We start from the raw sequence: 15341 nt of genomic DNA, 5'->3' as shown, positions 1-15341 counted from the left end.
ACAAACAAGATCTTCTAATACAACCCGCACCTATTATGGACATGATAAAGCTTACAATTGAAGTGAACAAGTCGTCTTGGGATTTGAAATCCATACTAAACTTCCTATTATATATTTGGTTCAATACGGTTTCACCACATTTACCATCTAGGTTACAATGACCGTGAAAAATTATTGGTTGACTAACCCTCACAACATAAGAATTGTGTTAATCTTGCTTATCATAAAATATCATATCCCTGCCCGCAATTAGTCTCGCTCATCAATATTGTTGATATGGCCCTTGAGCAAATATTTTTCAAAACATAATGCGTACTGGCCTCAAATGAAAATGGTTTAAAATGCATTTAGTTCATCGATTTCTAACCATACATTAATCATATTATGATACAAATCTCTCCAAGGGCTTGATAGGGTAAGTATCATGATAACACATACCCATAATTGAGAAAATGAAATGTGGCTGACAGTTTTCAAGAGGTTATGTCTATTTTACCATTTTAACCTTCAAAAAATTACCAAATTGTAAATATTCAAAACTTGGACTTAACCTAACAGAGGGTATCAATTCAATGAGATAATAATACGGGTGCTTATCTTAGAAAGCAAAAGGAGAGACAATCACGAAGCGATATGCTCATGATTTTTTGACATGTTTTCATATTAATTACAAGGATATCCTTCAAACTCTAAATGTTCTCTCCTCTTTTAGTATTTAAATGTTGGCTCGGTATCCAACTCTCACAACAGCCACCCTCTTACAAATCTAAATCTAGCTACATTTGCAACTCTAGCTTATGCATCTCCACTTTCATTTTTGTTTCTAGATCTATTAGTACATATTCTCATTCAAATGCACGAAGATTTTAATCTTTGGCTTGAAGGCCAAACCTACTACTGGATTCCAGCAATCAAAATAGAAGAAATGGTGAGGTTTGGATAATTTTGATGTTATATTTAACTATGTTTCACAGTTTTGTAATCGAAATATAATCTTTTCATTTTTTTTTTTTCTAATTTGAAAAACATTCTTTTCAAAATTTTATTTATATTCTTAATGCTTGTTTGCTATGGCTCAAATAATTTTTCTTATCTTCTTAATCGGTATTCATGGATGTTGAGATTAAGGAGTGAAGACATCACTTTGGATTCATCTATCACCTTTTTTCCTATACCACTCGGGCTAATATCATGAATGGATAATTTTTTTAGAGAATGATTGTGACAAATAGTTGGATCCATTCCAAAATATTTACGTTTCGATTTTCATGGCAAAATATATAATAGATAATAAATATATGTTAATTGTGATGTTATTACATGTTATTGTTTTTTATGTGTCATAATATCATTTGACTTCAGATTTATATAGCACCTACACTAGACTACAAGTGTTATAACTCGTTTTTCAATCACAGGTCGACTGTCCCGGTTTATTTGGTACTTTGAACTCAAAATTGGTTCATATACACCAGCATTCTACCACGGGTTTGGGTGCCGCAATGCCATGCCATCAACCCATGAATTCCAGGCTTCATGAACCCTATTGAACCAACCTGGGAATGAAACATCCAAATACCATTCTTTTGGGTTAAAAATTGAAGGGAGGATGGGAAGAAAAATAATAGATAGGGTAAAAACTTGTTCCCATCCGTCCTCATCTCATGAAGCTCTGCCGTGGCTCTCGAGATATTAAGAATCATTAATTTTTGGTATTCTTGCCACTTCTACTTGATGTGTCTTCCGTGGTTGTGCTTAATTCTTCTTTGAACTTGAAGAAAGACTCATAGATTAATAGAAGCAGACGATGTCAAAGAATACGTCTCAATCTTTCTAACACGGCATTTGTGATGTAGAGCAGTTGATATAAGGAATGGATTTCAGAAAGGTAAGAGGCTTCTCAAACCTAGTGCACACTCTTTGATGAATGATTTGAGATTTCTTCTAACGGCTTTTAAAGGAGGGTTGGATTTAACATAAGCAAACAACATTGGAGGGAAAAGGAAAACACTTATAAATATGGTTCTCCCAAATTGATATATGAATCTAGTAATTTACGTACGTATTGTGTCAAATGTAGAACACAATTTTAATGGATTATCAATATATAGACATCTTTGTTTTATGATTGAGTGAAATATACATCGTGTAACTGGTGTTTATATATATAAACTACTAAGAGTTAGGGATGACAATAATCCCCAGCAGGTAGGATACCCATAGGTATTTAACCCGAACGGGGATAAACAGGTAACGGGTATAGGGATCCCCAGTATTAATATTCTTGAATCAGATACTAGACATGTATAGTATTTTAATATTCGTCCCCATCCCCACCCATTTAGGATTGGAAATATTATTATATACAGGGCCCTTCCAATGAGGGATCCCTTTTTTTGTTCATTTCTAGGGATAGATCATTTGATGAACTTTTCGATCACAAAATCAAATCTCCACTGTTCAGTTCGTTGGGCTATATGAGTAGATCATTTATACAAATTTTCAGAAAATTTGGTGATCGTTACGTCATCCAAATGAGGGATTTATTTTTAATAATCTTGAACGGTGTAGGTTTGACATAAGTGTTAAGTTTTTTGTTTTAATCTCAATCATTCAAGCCCATTAAAAAACAGATCTAATGGTGTGGACTTATCTCTAGAAATGAACAAAAATAGGGATCTTTCATTAGAAGGGCCCTGTTATTATATATATATTTTTAATATATATAATTTATAAATAGATATTTATGTAAAAATCTTTTGCAATATATTTTTTTTTCTGATTCTCATAATGAATATTTATAGAAACTTTCTTTTTAAGCGAGATTTGTATTCGTTTTTGTTAGATTGAATCAAAAAACTTATTTATTTTTGTATTTGATTCTAATTTCATATTTCTATATTTCTTAATTTTAAAAAATTAATTTATTAACTAATTATTTATGGGGATCGGGACGGGTATGGGAACGTAATCCTCAAAGGGACGGGGACGGGGACGGGGACGGGGACGGGGACAGGGACAGGGAATCCCCATTATCAATTACGGGGATTAGGACGGGTATGGGGATTGGGAATGAAATATGATATGTGTATGGTTTTTTGATCCCCTAACCCTACTCTCCCCGTTGTCATCCCTACTAAGAGTCCTAAACAAATCTTAAATGAAATTAAACAATCTATTCGGAAAAGAAAAGAAATTTTTAAAAGACTAGTTTGAGACCTTCCTAGATAAAGTTTCATCAGATATTCCGAGTAGCAATTAAGCCTTGTTTGGTTGATGGAAAGGAAAGTAGTTCATTCCTCTCTCCCATAGGACCAAAAAGTAAACAGAAATGAAATTTCCAGAGAAGCTTATATTCTGATGTTTGGTAACGGAAGAAAACTATAGGAAAAGTGTTAAAAAATATAATAAAATATTATAATGTTAATAATAAATGTAGGGAAAGAAAAATTTTCCCTTCATTTAAGAGAAACTTTTTTTTTTTTGCTTTTCCAAAAACAGGAAGTGAACAACTTTTCTTTCCAAAAAAGAACAACTTTTCTTTCCATACTTTCCTCAAATTCAAGCAAGCTCTCTATTTTGTCCCCAAAAGAAAATAAAAACGCAAAGCTCCACCAAATAACATACGTTGACCTCGTCTAGACTGTCCACCAAAAGGACCTTTCTCCTCATCACAACCGTCAGTAAATACCCATTTCATGATTAAACACCACCAAATAAATGAATAATCACAGACGTATCTGATTATTAATAGTCATCTGATCACTCGGTCCTGATGGCTACTTGCCACTTGAGAAAGAGCTCCGCGTCTCTTTTACAGAGAAACGCAGAGAGAGACAAGCCTCGTCAGCGCTATCAATCTCTTGTTAAATCTGAAAATAAACCCTAATTGATCTTCACCAAATCCCCCTCAAAAACCCAGTTTCGGATTCACATTTGGGCTTAGTGGGTCGATACTGATCCACAATCATGGAGCAGGAGCGGAGGACATTGAATGATCAGGACGACGCCGAAGCTGAGGCACTGGAGCTCGTGCTTTTTCAAGTCCCTGAATGCTACGTCTACTTGGTATAAATACCTCAATTCTCGAATATACACTGCTCCATTCCGTTTCGGTTGCTCTATTTTCGGTTGTGATTTTGATAATGTATGATTCAGTTAAATTGGTGGAGTGTATTGGCATTTTTTATTTTCTTGTTGATTTGAGGAGCGGTATGATAGATGAGTGAATATTGTTAGCTTAAGAAGTTTAGGGTAATAGTGGAATGGATTAGTAGAAGTATTTGTAGTAAAAACCTTTTCGGCTTAAGTAGGTGGGTGTTGTGGATCTGCATATCAATGTACACAAATCAGGAATGGTTTTGCGTGACATAAGGATTTGGAAAGTTAGAGTAGTTCATACCAAATTAATGTTTGGAAAATTGTTTGTGATGTCAAGCTAAGGTCGTGTTTTTGTTTATGCAGATACCGCCGAGAAAAAGTGCAGCTTCATACAGGTTTTGCTCAACTCATCAAAATGGAAAATTTCATATGCATCAGACATTTAAAAGAAATATTTAATTCGAATGATGAGATGTCGTTAACTATCGTCAGTTAAATTAGTTTATTTGTAAGGTTGAATGGTTCTGCTCCAGATATTGCTCACCACAAACTGTAGTATTAGGCTTTATATTGTGTGAGTTCTTGGAAATTGATTTGGAAATAAGTTTCCTGAGGTTGAGTTGGAGTAATAGAATGTACAAACAGAACATATAGTTCCATTGGCAGTTTCTGTGACTACTTTTGCATCTCTATGGTGGATGTTTTAGAGGCAAATTTTAAGTCTATTAAGGTTATTACAGGGCTGATGAATGGGATGTAAACAAATGGGTCTGGGAAGGAATACTGAAAGTCATTAGCAAAGGAGAAGATTGCATTATCAAGCTTGAAGAGAAGAACACTGGTGAGAATACTTATTATTTACTATAAAATGGAACTGTGTTACATGTTTTTCATTCATTTTTCGACCATAACCTGATACATCCTTAATAGGTGAACTGTATGCTCGGGCATTTTTAAGAAAAGGAGAGCCTCATCCAGTGGAACCCGTAATTGATAGCAGCAGGTCTGTCCTATTTCTCCGTAAAACTCAAATCTATTTGTGTCACGTAGATTGAATTTATCAAGCCCTGGAACTTATGTGAATTTTATTTATCATTCCGAAGGTGTTTGACAAGTTGACATATGTTTTGATTTGCAGATACTTTGTTCTTCGTGTAGAGGAGAACATTGGTGAGCTGTTGGCCTCTTCTTTTAAAATCTCTATTATTACAAATTCTATTAGCCACCTTATATAAATATTCTTTTGATTCTATCTCTTATCCATTTATCAATTGCCATGTAGATCATTCCCCTTGGTCCATCTTACCATTGATTTATAACATATATTGAAGAGAGGACAGGAAATGCCATGATTCATGAGAAACCAGCCAGCTGTCGTTAAAAACTTTAAACAGTATAGCAAAACTTGTGTGAAATAATATGTTCATCCCTTCTAAACATGGAAACCCATGGGTACTAGGCTTTGAAGTTTTATTCGATGCCTGTAAATGAGACGGGGGCTTAAATTTTGAAGCCTTTAATCTGTGCATGTTGGTTTAATATCATAGATGTGACTGTCTACCTCTTTAAATTGTTGGATTTGTTACTGTGAATTCATAGATTTGGCTACTATAACATTGTCATCTTATCAAAAAAAAAAGAGGATAGGAAAATTAGGATATCTATAGGAAAATGAAAGATAACTGTTGTATTTCCATTTTTCTACAGATGGTTTTTGACGGATAGAAAGTAGGATGTCCATACAAAGGTGTAGATGAATATGTGATGAACATTAGAGAATATATTCAAAACATATTTTTAAATTGTGTTTATCAGTGCTTATCCATATATGCCCGACATATTCTGCACAGTGATGTCACTATTTTTTTTTTTTTTTTACTTGCATTATTTTACCCTTTATAGAGTGTTTAGTTTCCATTCAGAAAATAGAACTTGTGCCAGACTGGTGTAGCAAGTAAAAGCTTCCTAGACTGTTTTGTTCACTATTTGGTCCTGTTAAGTGCTCATATCGGTCATCCTTACTCTCAAATTTATGCAGATGGTCGACTTCGGCATGCTTTCATTGGCTTAGGGTTTCGAGAAAGAACAGAAGCTTATGATTTCCAAGCAGCCCTGCATGATCACATGAAGTTTGTTCTATACTGACAATTTTTACAATTTTTTCCTGGTCATCTTCTTTCTACATGTGGTAGAATAAAGAATGTTATATCAGACAAAAATAGGAAAGTACAAAAAAACACACCTGTAGTCCACTCATGATACACTCTCTAAATACAGGAACCAGAAAATTGAAGAACATGTCATTTTTAGATCCCGAAGAATAGTCGGAAGATATTACAGAATGTAGATGACAGCAAACTGAAAATTCTTAAAGCTCTTTGTAATTCAAGTTTCTTCTGAAAACCAGATCCAAAAGAAAAATGGAAATCACTCCCAGTATAAGAATATGAGCAGTTTGAAAATATGACAGAATTGTGGTCCTAGGATAAGATAAAAACCTGGGAAATTGTGTTTGAAAAGACGGCTCACTAAACCAATACATCTTCCTGTAATCTGACTCTATTCACCATCCCATCATCCAATCTCCCCAAGTCAGCAAAAATAACTGAAATTGATATTTCCAAGGGCTTTAGAAAGAACCTCTCTCGACTGTTATATTATTCTGCAACATTAGAGGTTTTGTTATTTGATTTGTAATGCTTGATACTGTATGCGTAGAAGTAACTCGAGCTTATGTTATTTTTACATTTACTTTGAAGATATCTAAACAAGAAGAAAACAGCAGAAGAGATGGAACAGAAATTTCAGCAAACTTCATCAGTTGATTACAGCTTAAAAGAGGGGGAGACTCTTGTACTGCAATTAAAAAGTGTTAGTGCATCTGCATTTTCTTGTCAACTATCTTTCACATTCATGTTACTTACTGGAGGGAGTGCTTTGATTGACTTTTATCTCTTTGTTCAACAGAAAAGTTCGGAAGGTGTGAAGTCCAGGCTCTCAGAGCATGGGCTAAGCAATTCACCAACCGGGAAAAAGAGTAACCAAAAAGAGTCCTTAATCAGTATCAAACCTCCACCACCTCCTCCAGGACCTCTCTCACCTACTACGAATGTCCTGCAGTCTTCCTCAAGCCCACCAAATCTGACTCTCGATGGAGCTCCTAAACTTCCAGAATCAGGGGCAGATGATTCAAAAGAAACAAATGTTACCGCAAATCAAAGCACACAAGATATACCAGATGACGACTTTGGGGATTTTCAGGCAGCCGTTTAATATAAAACTATAAATGCTTAGATGAATATGCTTATATTCAATTGTCCTGAATGTATATTCCCTAGATGGAATGGGGTTTCAAGTTTTAATGGATCTGCTGTATATCTTGTTACATACCAACTTTTGTGTATACCTTGAGAACATTCTGCCAATCATGATGATCTATGCTTGAGATGTGTTATAATTCATGTAACTATGTAGACACAGAAGATAAAAGAAAAGGCTTGGTTGTGCAAATTCCAATGGAGGTTTCATAGTTGCTCCCCATTCGATGATTGGAATGCTCTTCTTGCTCAGAATACTGGTTCTGCAACAGTTTTTGGATTTCAAATGAACATATTCACCTAGACCAAAAAGAAGATTTTTGGATTCCAGATGATCATTCGTGTCGAAGAAAATATTGGGTAGGGTGACAACATTTTGCAGGATTTCTATAGTTAAGAGAAAAGGACAAGATATTAAGCAAGGTAATAATTAAGAAACAAAAATGTATAGAATATGTTTCGGATTTTAAAAGAGTGAAAAAACACGTGGCAAAATAGTAAGCAAAGGAAGGAAAGAAGGCTGAAAGGAGTCTTCACGTTTCTTGTGCCTCCATCTCTCTATTTCATGTTTCTTTTGTGTTCCGTCTCTTTTGCTAGTCCTATATTGTTTCCAAACCAGTAGGACCTTTACAAGCAAACCAAAACCAAAACTGGAATTGGGTTTCATTCGAACCGTCTGGCTTCTGCGTACCAACCATCTTTCTCCTCCAAGTAAGTTCTCAAGCTTCAATTTCCATATATATATATATATATATATATATATATATATATCAAAGCTTCAAAGTTATCATCCTCTCAAATTGTCAATAGGGTTTTCTGTTCCCTGAACATGCATGCGTTTTGCACATTTAATAGCTGGGTAAAATTTCATCTGACATGTGTAATTAGCTTGTTGCAAACTTACGGTTTTGTTTGATGTTTTTGGTCTCACTGTGTGATACTGGGTTTGATATTGATATTGGTTTCTTATAGCTGTAACAGCTGTATGGTTCTCACATATGAATATAGCTGAAAATAATCATATAAATCAGGCATGTTTGAATTTCGGTAATATACTGGTTATTAATTTTTGTGTGAATTTCTGCATTATGAGCGGGAAATGGTGATCAGTTGAGGTATTTATTGTTTCTTCTTTGGGTTCTTTTGGTTTTGTGGATTGGATTTTTTGGAAAAAGCTGACTATATTCAGCTGTTAATGGGTACTAAAAGTAACTCGACAAGTAAAAGGAAATGTTTATCCTATTGCCTCCTACACAGGCTTCAATCATTTCATGTAATTGGTTTATTTCTATAGTGTGGTCTCATCTTTTGTTTGACAAGTAATTATTTGATGCTGAGACTTCTAGTCATGTTAAGAACTTAATATCAGACTTGTCCACTGTTATATTAATGTCGTGCTAGTCTTCCATGTGGAATTAAAATAGTAACGCAAATTTAGTTATAATTCTCGTAGATAAAAAACTTAATCTAATCACTGAGACAACCATCTTGAATACCCATCAGACCACTAGAGATAATGTCCGACTATAGTCCTTGTTTGATATAGTGCCTTTTAATTAGAATTGAAAATTAAGCACGTTGAATGGCTAGTCACCTAGTCCTGAAGTTTTCAGTGTAAAAACTGATAATTGATCATGGATTAAGAAGGTGTATATGGGATATGAATGGTTGTGAGGATGTTGGTAGTGGAAGTCTCAGTTTGTGTATTACTTTGTTGAATGGGAGGTGGACATGATGTTGGTGATGTTGATTTTACTACTGCACAATGGATGTAATGAGGGCTTAGGTGATGAGGAGTACTAGCATCTGTGGTATCCATGGTGATAGTCACGCAGATGTTGAAGTCAAAATGATAAAACTTATTTTGATTATTTGCGTTCAGCAAGGTAGAGACTTGATATTTTCCAGGTTCAATAATAACTATCTATCTTAGGAAACTGAAAGATATAAAACAAACTTTACTTCTTATCTAATATGTAAAACCCAAAAATTAAGTGTTTCATTATTCTCTTGGAATTGGCTTATAAAACATTACAGTTAGATGGAATTTGCAAATTAGTTTTGGAAGCTAAGATGTGGTACCATTAAAGGATATAACAGTATGTGTCAGAAGAAACGTGGAATCTCTGCAGATACTAGGTACTGCTTTTACATGTCAGAAGAAACAGAACTGAAGTTCACAACAAAGAGATATTGATGAGACTGTGAGGGGGAAGGTGAAGGCGTGACATGATTTTCTTTGTCGTTTGTTTTAGTTGTTTCACTTTCCTATAAAAAAGAAAACTTCATCTTATATATATGGCTTACACATATGACAAATCAAATAATTACACCTATTACAAGTTTACAACCACCATCTTAATGGAGTGGGACAAAACTCCATTTATTTTTGAAGGTAGGATATATTTGGTGCTTGAATTACTGCGCTGTATGAAATCAGTCTGCTTTTTGAAGTAGAATCTGTCGGTAATACAAGCCTTGCTTGATATTTTTCTTGAAACCATTTATTAAATCTGTTTCTCTTTCATCCCAACACAGCAGAGGCCACAAGAGTTCTATGACAGAAGCATCACTGCCAGTAGGAACTCTTACAAACCAAACACACCTATAGGAAAAAAAACCTCAAAACAAAAGATCTGAAACACAGCATCACTTTGGAAGAATAGTTGTAAAAGAATAATGCAGCAAACCTACTGCTTTAGATACCAGGATCAACAAGCTCTAAAGCTTGGGGCTTTAAACACACACAAAACACTTGGATTTGGGAATAACTCCCTGGTTTCTCACCAAATCTAGGTTTCTCACCCAAAACTAGGCTTCACGCCAATCCCATCATAGGAAAACTCAGAAACACTCTGATAATTTTATTCATATAACATAGCATAGCATACCTAGGTAGCCCTTACACTTATTTATACTTGAGCTGGTAGCTCAAATGGACTGCACTAAAGACTCTTAAAGAATCTTCTAAAACTGAAGCATTAAAGACTCATTAGGACCCTCTCCTGAAACTGACGCATTTAAGACTAACTTAAAGAGACCTTAAGACTTCTAAACTGAAATGGAAATATGAAAAGACACAAACAGCTTAGAGACTTCAGGAATCAGACTTTGTTTCCCTCCCAGGTGTAATAATTATCTAGAATGATTAGGTGCTTTCTCCTTCCATTTGTTTCGCTCATAAACCTTGAAAGGTTTGACTATGATGTCCTCATCAAAGAACTATTTTAGAATTTTGAAAACTGACCTTTCTCAAAGATGAACCAGCTCTTCTGAGTCTTCTCGCTTCATACAATCAAAATCCTCGTATTTTTCAACACTCAAACCACTCAAAGTCTCTTTATTGTAGCACATCTCCCTGAGATTACTTCTTCTCCTTCTCCCCAAAACTATTAAACCTCACATAGCAATGTATTCTGATAGGTTTACCTAGGTCAGCTCGAATCTTCTTGGAAAGTTTTGACCAAATAGATGTAGCCCTGAGCAGTGAAGCATCAGGATCGGATTGATCTAGAGGATTTTTTCCTGGACCCTATAATAGTGATGTAAGTTTTCAAACCTATTGTGTAGATTTTTTTTTCGGAACCCGAAATCTATACTGAAGGATATGAAGAAGTATTTACCCACAATGTAGCAGTGGAATGTTATTGTTGTATCTTTAATGGTCCTAGGCTAAAGAGTGTATAAGACTGTAGCCCGCATCCAACGGTGTTCCCAATATCTCACCCTTTCCACATTCAACTCCTCAAAAATGGCAAAGAGAAAATGAAGAAACAACTTTGAGGAATGTCTTTCCAATAGCAACAACCCGAGCCTCTTCACATATTATTGGAGCGGCACCCGTTCTCTTGTCTAGAGTTGTTGCTAATATCAACATGCCATAGAGTGCAAAACTGTCTAGAAAGCTAGAAACCTTATAAACCATTGAACAGTCATGCCATAGTTGTTTCAGATAGTTTTGCACTCTACGGCATGTTGATATTTGTTTTTGAATACTAATCACATTTACCGAAAGCTAGAAACCTTATAAACCATTGAACAGTCATGTTATGGATTTCCTTTGTTTTTTCCCTCTGCATTAGAAAGACTTTTATGTGTTGTTAAGAGCTTCTTCTGAATTTTATATAATCTCTTGCAGATGCGTACCAATTGGTGCAAAGCTGATTATTGAAACTACAAAGTAGCAGACGACGCACACCTGTTCTGTCAAGTTAATATATGATCACTATGGATGTCAAAGGTATAACCTGGGTTGGGTGTGTGTACGAGAAATTTGAATCTATGTGCTTGGAGGTAGAAGAAAATATGTATGAGGTAAGGCCTTTGTGGTTTTATTAATCTTCACAATGAAATGCCTTTGTGGATTATTAATGTTCACAGTGAAATGGTTGCCATAAACTGGATTATTGATTTTCTGCAATATATTGGGTTTTTTTTGCCTTATTCTTATCTTAGTGCTTGATGGCATGTTCTTTTTCTTGCCAGAGTTGTTCTTTGTGCTCGTCTTTTCATCACACATATAGTGTACCTGACATGCCCTCTGTCTGATTTGGGTTTATGTGATAATTTAGGGACCCTGGAGACAGTGCCCTTGTCATTTCATTCCTAAGTTCATCTAGTATATTTGTTCTTTACTTTATGTCTTGCTCTTTTACTTTTGGACAGGACACAGTTAAATTTGTTGAAGATCAGGTACAGACTGTTGGGGAGAGTGTTAAAAAGTTTTATGCAGATGTAATGCAAGATTTGCTCTGTGACTCTTCATTGGATCGAGATGACGTATCAGCCGGTGGTTTTCCTGTTGAACATTATTCAGATGTTGATAACTCTAAATCAAAGATCAGAAAAAAGAAAGAACATGTAAAGGCTGGTGTTGAAGAAGTTAAAGGGGATTCAGAGGTGATTTCTGCCGTGTTGAAGGATGTGGACCATACAGGATTGTTCCATAGACAGCGTGTGTATGATTCTTGCACAAAATCCTCAGGCAATTGTGCCAAATTAGCGTGCTCCAGACAAGACCATGGTGTGAGAAGTTGTAATAAGAAAATTGTTGTCAGAGAAACTCCAATCAAGGACAGACTGCCAGGGGCAAATACTGCTGTTGGAAAAGATTTCAGCAGAGAATCACTATCATCATGCAGTGAATTTTCAAATGAAGACCGTGACACTTCATGTGACCAACCAGATGAAGTTATAACTCCTTCTAAACCACCCGAAGGTATGAGATGTGATTCCATGAGTGAAAGTTGTGTTGTCGCAAATGCTAGCCAATGCACAGGTGATGATGTCTCAGTCAACTGCCAGTCATCTGATATGATCGTTTTGGATAATTCTGATGGAAAAAGATGGAATGAGCTATTGGATTCATCAATTGGTGGGTTATCAACAGAATTAAATGGTGATTTCTTTGATACTCTTAAACTGTATTCTTTTACTGCACTCTTTTGTATGTTCTCTATTTGTTTCTGGTTTGCTTCCTGCACAGTTTTTTGGGGGGTTTTTGTGGGCATGATTATTTGCATGTTGGTGTATGCATAATTGCATAGTTACTGATTGACCATTTGCAGGTGGATCTATTAATCCCAGCATGGATGCAATTGAGAGTAATATTGGTACACATGGTACGGAAATCATTCAACAATCTGACAAGCCAAAGCTCGAGGAAACTTGTGTGATGGTGAGTGGTGAAGACCTTCATTTTGTTCATCACACGGTAGCCAACTATAAGCCTTACAAGGTAGTCTCTGTATTCTTTTTTTTTTTTTCTTTTTTTTCTCTTTTGCCAGTGGCTTTAATTGAGAAACTTTTTCTAGAAAAAAATTCCAAAAGCCTTCACTTCGAGAACGAGTTCAGCAAGGAAGCAAGAATACGAGCAGCTTGCTTTATGGCATGGACATCATACAAAGTCAATTTTGGAAGGTGGAGAAGAGTCTAAGAAATCCCCAACTCATGATTTTTGCGAATCTGAATGGGAAATTCTCTAGGCGCCCTTGTAAATTGTAAATAAGCGTCCAACTTACTGCAGCATCCCATAGCTGATGATGGTGATGTCGAAGTTATATCTAGATTCTGAAAAATTTGAGAAAAAGTGGGCAATGATTATGTAATCTCTTGGTGCTACTGTGCTCATTTGTGGAGTACTAAAAATCATGTTTCTGTGTCTAAGATAAAGTACTTGAAAATGTTATTTATAGTACAACTCTTGGCCAACCCAAATGAGACCTACATTGTACCCAGAATGAAAAATAAATTGGCTTGTATCCATGACCGGATAAACTATTGTTATTCTCCAATTGGTACTGTTTTCTCCTGATATTTGTTGTAGATGTTAAGTTTCTGAAATGAAGATCTGGAGCCTTCCGAACTGGTTGATGAGCTAATGCTCAATGCTCCAGGTGGTGAGAATGACCCTTTTCTTGTGTTTTCTACTGATGTCTGGCATTTTCAGGTAAGGTTTACATGGCTGGATGCACGCATAATGTTCTTGCTTTTGTATGCGCGCACCTATTTGCTTTTTTTGTTTTACTTCCCTTGAGTACAAATAACTGCACCTCAGTTAGTTAGTTGGAGATCTGAGAAAGTCATGATAAGGCAAGACATGTAGGGTTTCTTCATCTCTTCAATAAAAGATGAAACTTATTTTTTTGTTGAGATTCTAGAAGTGAGAGTAAGATGAAAAATTAACTTCCCTACTAGTACAAGATGATTGATCAAACCACCGAATGTTGTAATCTTTGGTTGTCCGAATGCAATTAGTTTAAGACTTATTTGTAACATATCTACCTATTGCTTTCCCTATTGGCCAATTATCGTCTAATCCCCTGGATCCATGATTTTTCTGATACTGAAAAAATCTTGACTTATCCACATAGATTCGATCTTCTGCAAATTTGAGTTTGCCTATTGGCAAGCTAAGGGTTTAAACCCTAAACCCCTAAGCTAAGCTCGCTCACAGATTCTGGTTGATCTGCTCCATTACAATGTTGAAACTTCCTGAAATATGATTGCAGAGTCAAGATTACATAAACTTCATGTGTTAAATATATGAATACATGATATTATTAATATTCTCTTTTACTTTAGATTTTTGTATGATCGATTGAAAACTAAGAGAGAATAGCAAAAGGAGAAACTGACCCTTGAGCATAAGATGGTTTAGGGTTTAGAAAGTTCACATAAACTACTACCATGGGGAGGAATATTTTCTGAGGGCCAAATTAAAAGAAGAGGACAATGACTCGGAGACATTAAGCAATCAAATTTACCTCCAGGTAAACCTCACTAATCTTCTAGCGCTTCTTTCGATACATGCTCGCGCGGTATGTCTAAGAAGGACTTGTATAGTTGCTCATCATCTTGTAAACGATTCTGCAAAATGCCCGCATTAAAAGGTAAGTCATACACTATTAATCACCTTGATCTTCATTACGGTTCAGGTAGCTTCTTTATTTCATGTTCTTAGGGTTTAGCATAATAATTGATCAAGTAATCCACAATCAATATTGGCTGCTCAATATTTTGCACACCGGCCATGCACACATGCAGCTTCCGAAAAGCACAATTAAGTTAGGTAAATGCAGCCAATTCAACTGACTAATCAATGACAAGAGGGTGTGTGCCATAATTGAATCTTTGGACATTAGTCTAATTAATTACGTAATTTTGAATCATAGTTATAGAAACAGCCCCATTGATGCATCAACTTGTGCGAATCAAATCCATTTGGTTCCTTTAAAGTTAGGTCAATTACCACAATTTGGCTTGTGAAGTACTTAAAGTGGCTATAACGACTTTTGTCGTAAAGAGGATGGTGACCTATATATATTAGTATATGATCGACGTCCTTGATTATATCGGCGGTTTTAAAATGACAACATTTGTTATATATTGAGAACGATCGATCGGAAGATGCTGCAACCTAAA

At 35.5% G+C, this 15341-nt stretch overlaps 2 protein-coding genes across 2 annotated transcripts; both read left to right on the top strand.

The window, feature by feature from the left end:
- Window positions 1-3774: 3774 nt before the first annotated feature.
- Window positions 3775-7549, top strand: LOC101304016 (uncharacterized protein At1g03900-like). Its single transcript, XM_004303123.1, has 8 exons — window positions 3775-4068; window positions 4465-4496; window positions 4842-4942; window positions 5032-5104; window positions 5240-5271; window positions 6140-6230; window positions 6861-6972; window positions 7069-7549. Exons 1-8 carry the CDS (start codon window positions 3970-3972, stop codon window positions 7372-7374), a joined length of 846 nt encoding a protein of 281 aa, XP_004303171.1. The 5' UTR covers window positions 3775-3969; the 3' UTR covers window positions 7375-7549.
- A 372-nt stretch (window positions 7550-7921) lies between these two features.
- LOC101303722 lies at window positions 7922-13821 on the top strand. Its single transcript, XM_004303122.1, has 5 exons — window positions 7922-8129; window positions 11557-11732; window positions 12084-12816; window positions 12986-13155; window positions 13232-13821. The coding sequence occupies exons 2-5, from the start codon at window positions 11637-11639 to the stop codon at window positions 13400-13402; spliced, it is 1170 nt and encodes a 389-aa protein (XP_004303170.1). The 5' UTR covers window positions 7922-8129; window positions 11557-11636; the 3' UTR covers window positions 13403-13821.
- Window positions 13822-15341: the final 1520 nt, after the last annotated feature.

This window comes from Fragaria vesca, linkage group LG6 (assembly GCF_000184155.1).
Source record: "Fragaria vesca subsp. vesca linkage group LG6, FraVesHawaii_1.0, whole genome shotgun sequence".
Lineage (NCBI taxonomy): Eukaryota > Viridiplantae > Streptophyta > Magnoliopsida > Rosales > Rosaceae > Fragaria > Fragaria vesca.
The sequence above is the reverse complement of the archived record's forward strand: the minus strand, read 5'-3'. Positions and strand labels throughout refer to the sequence as shown.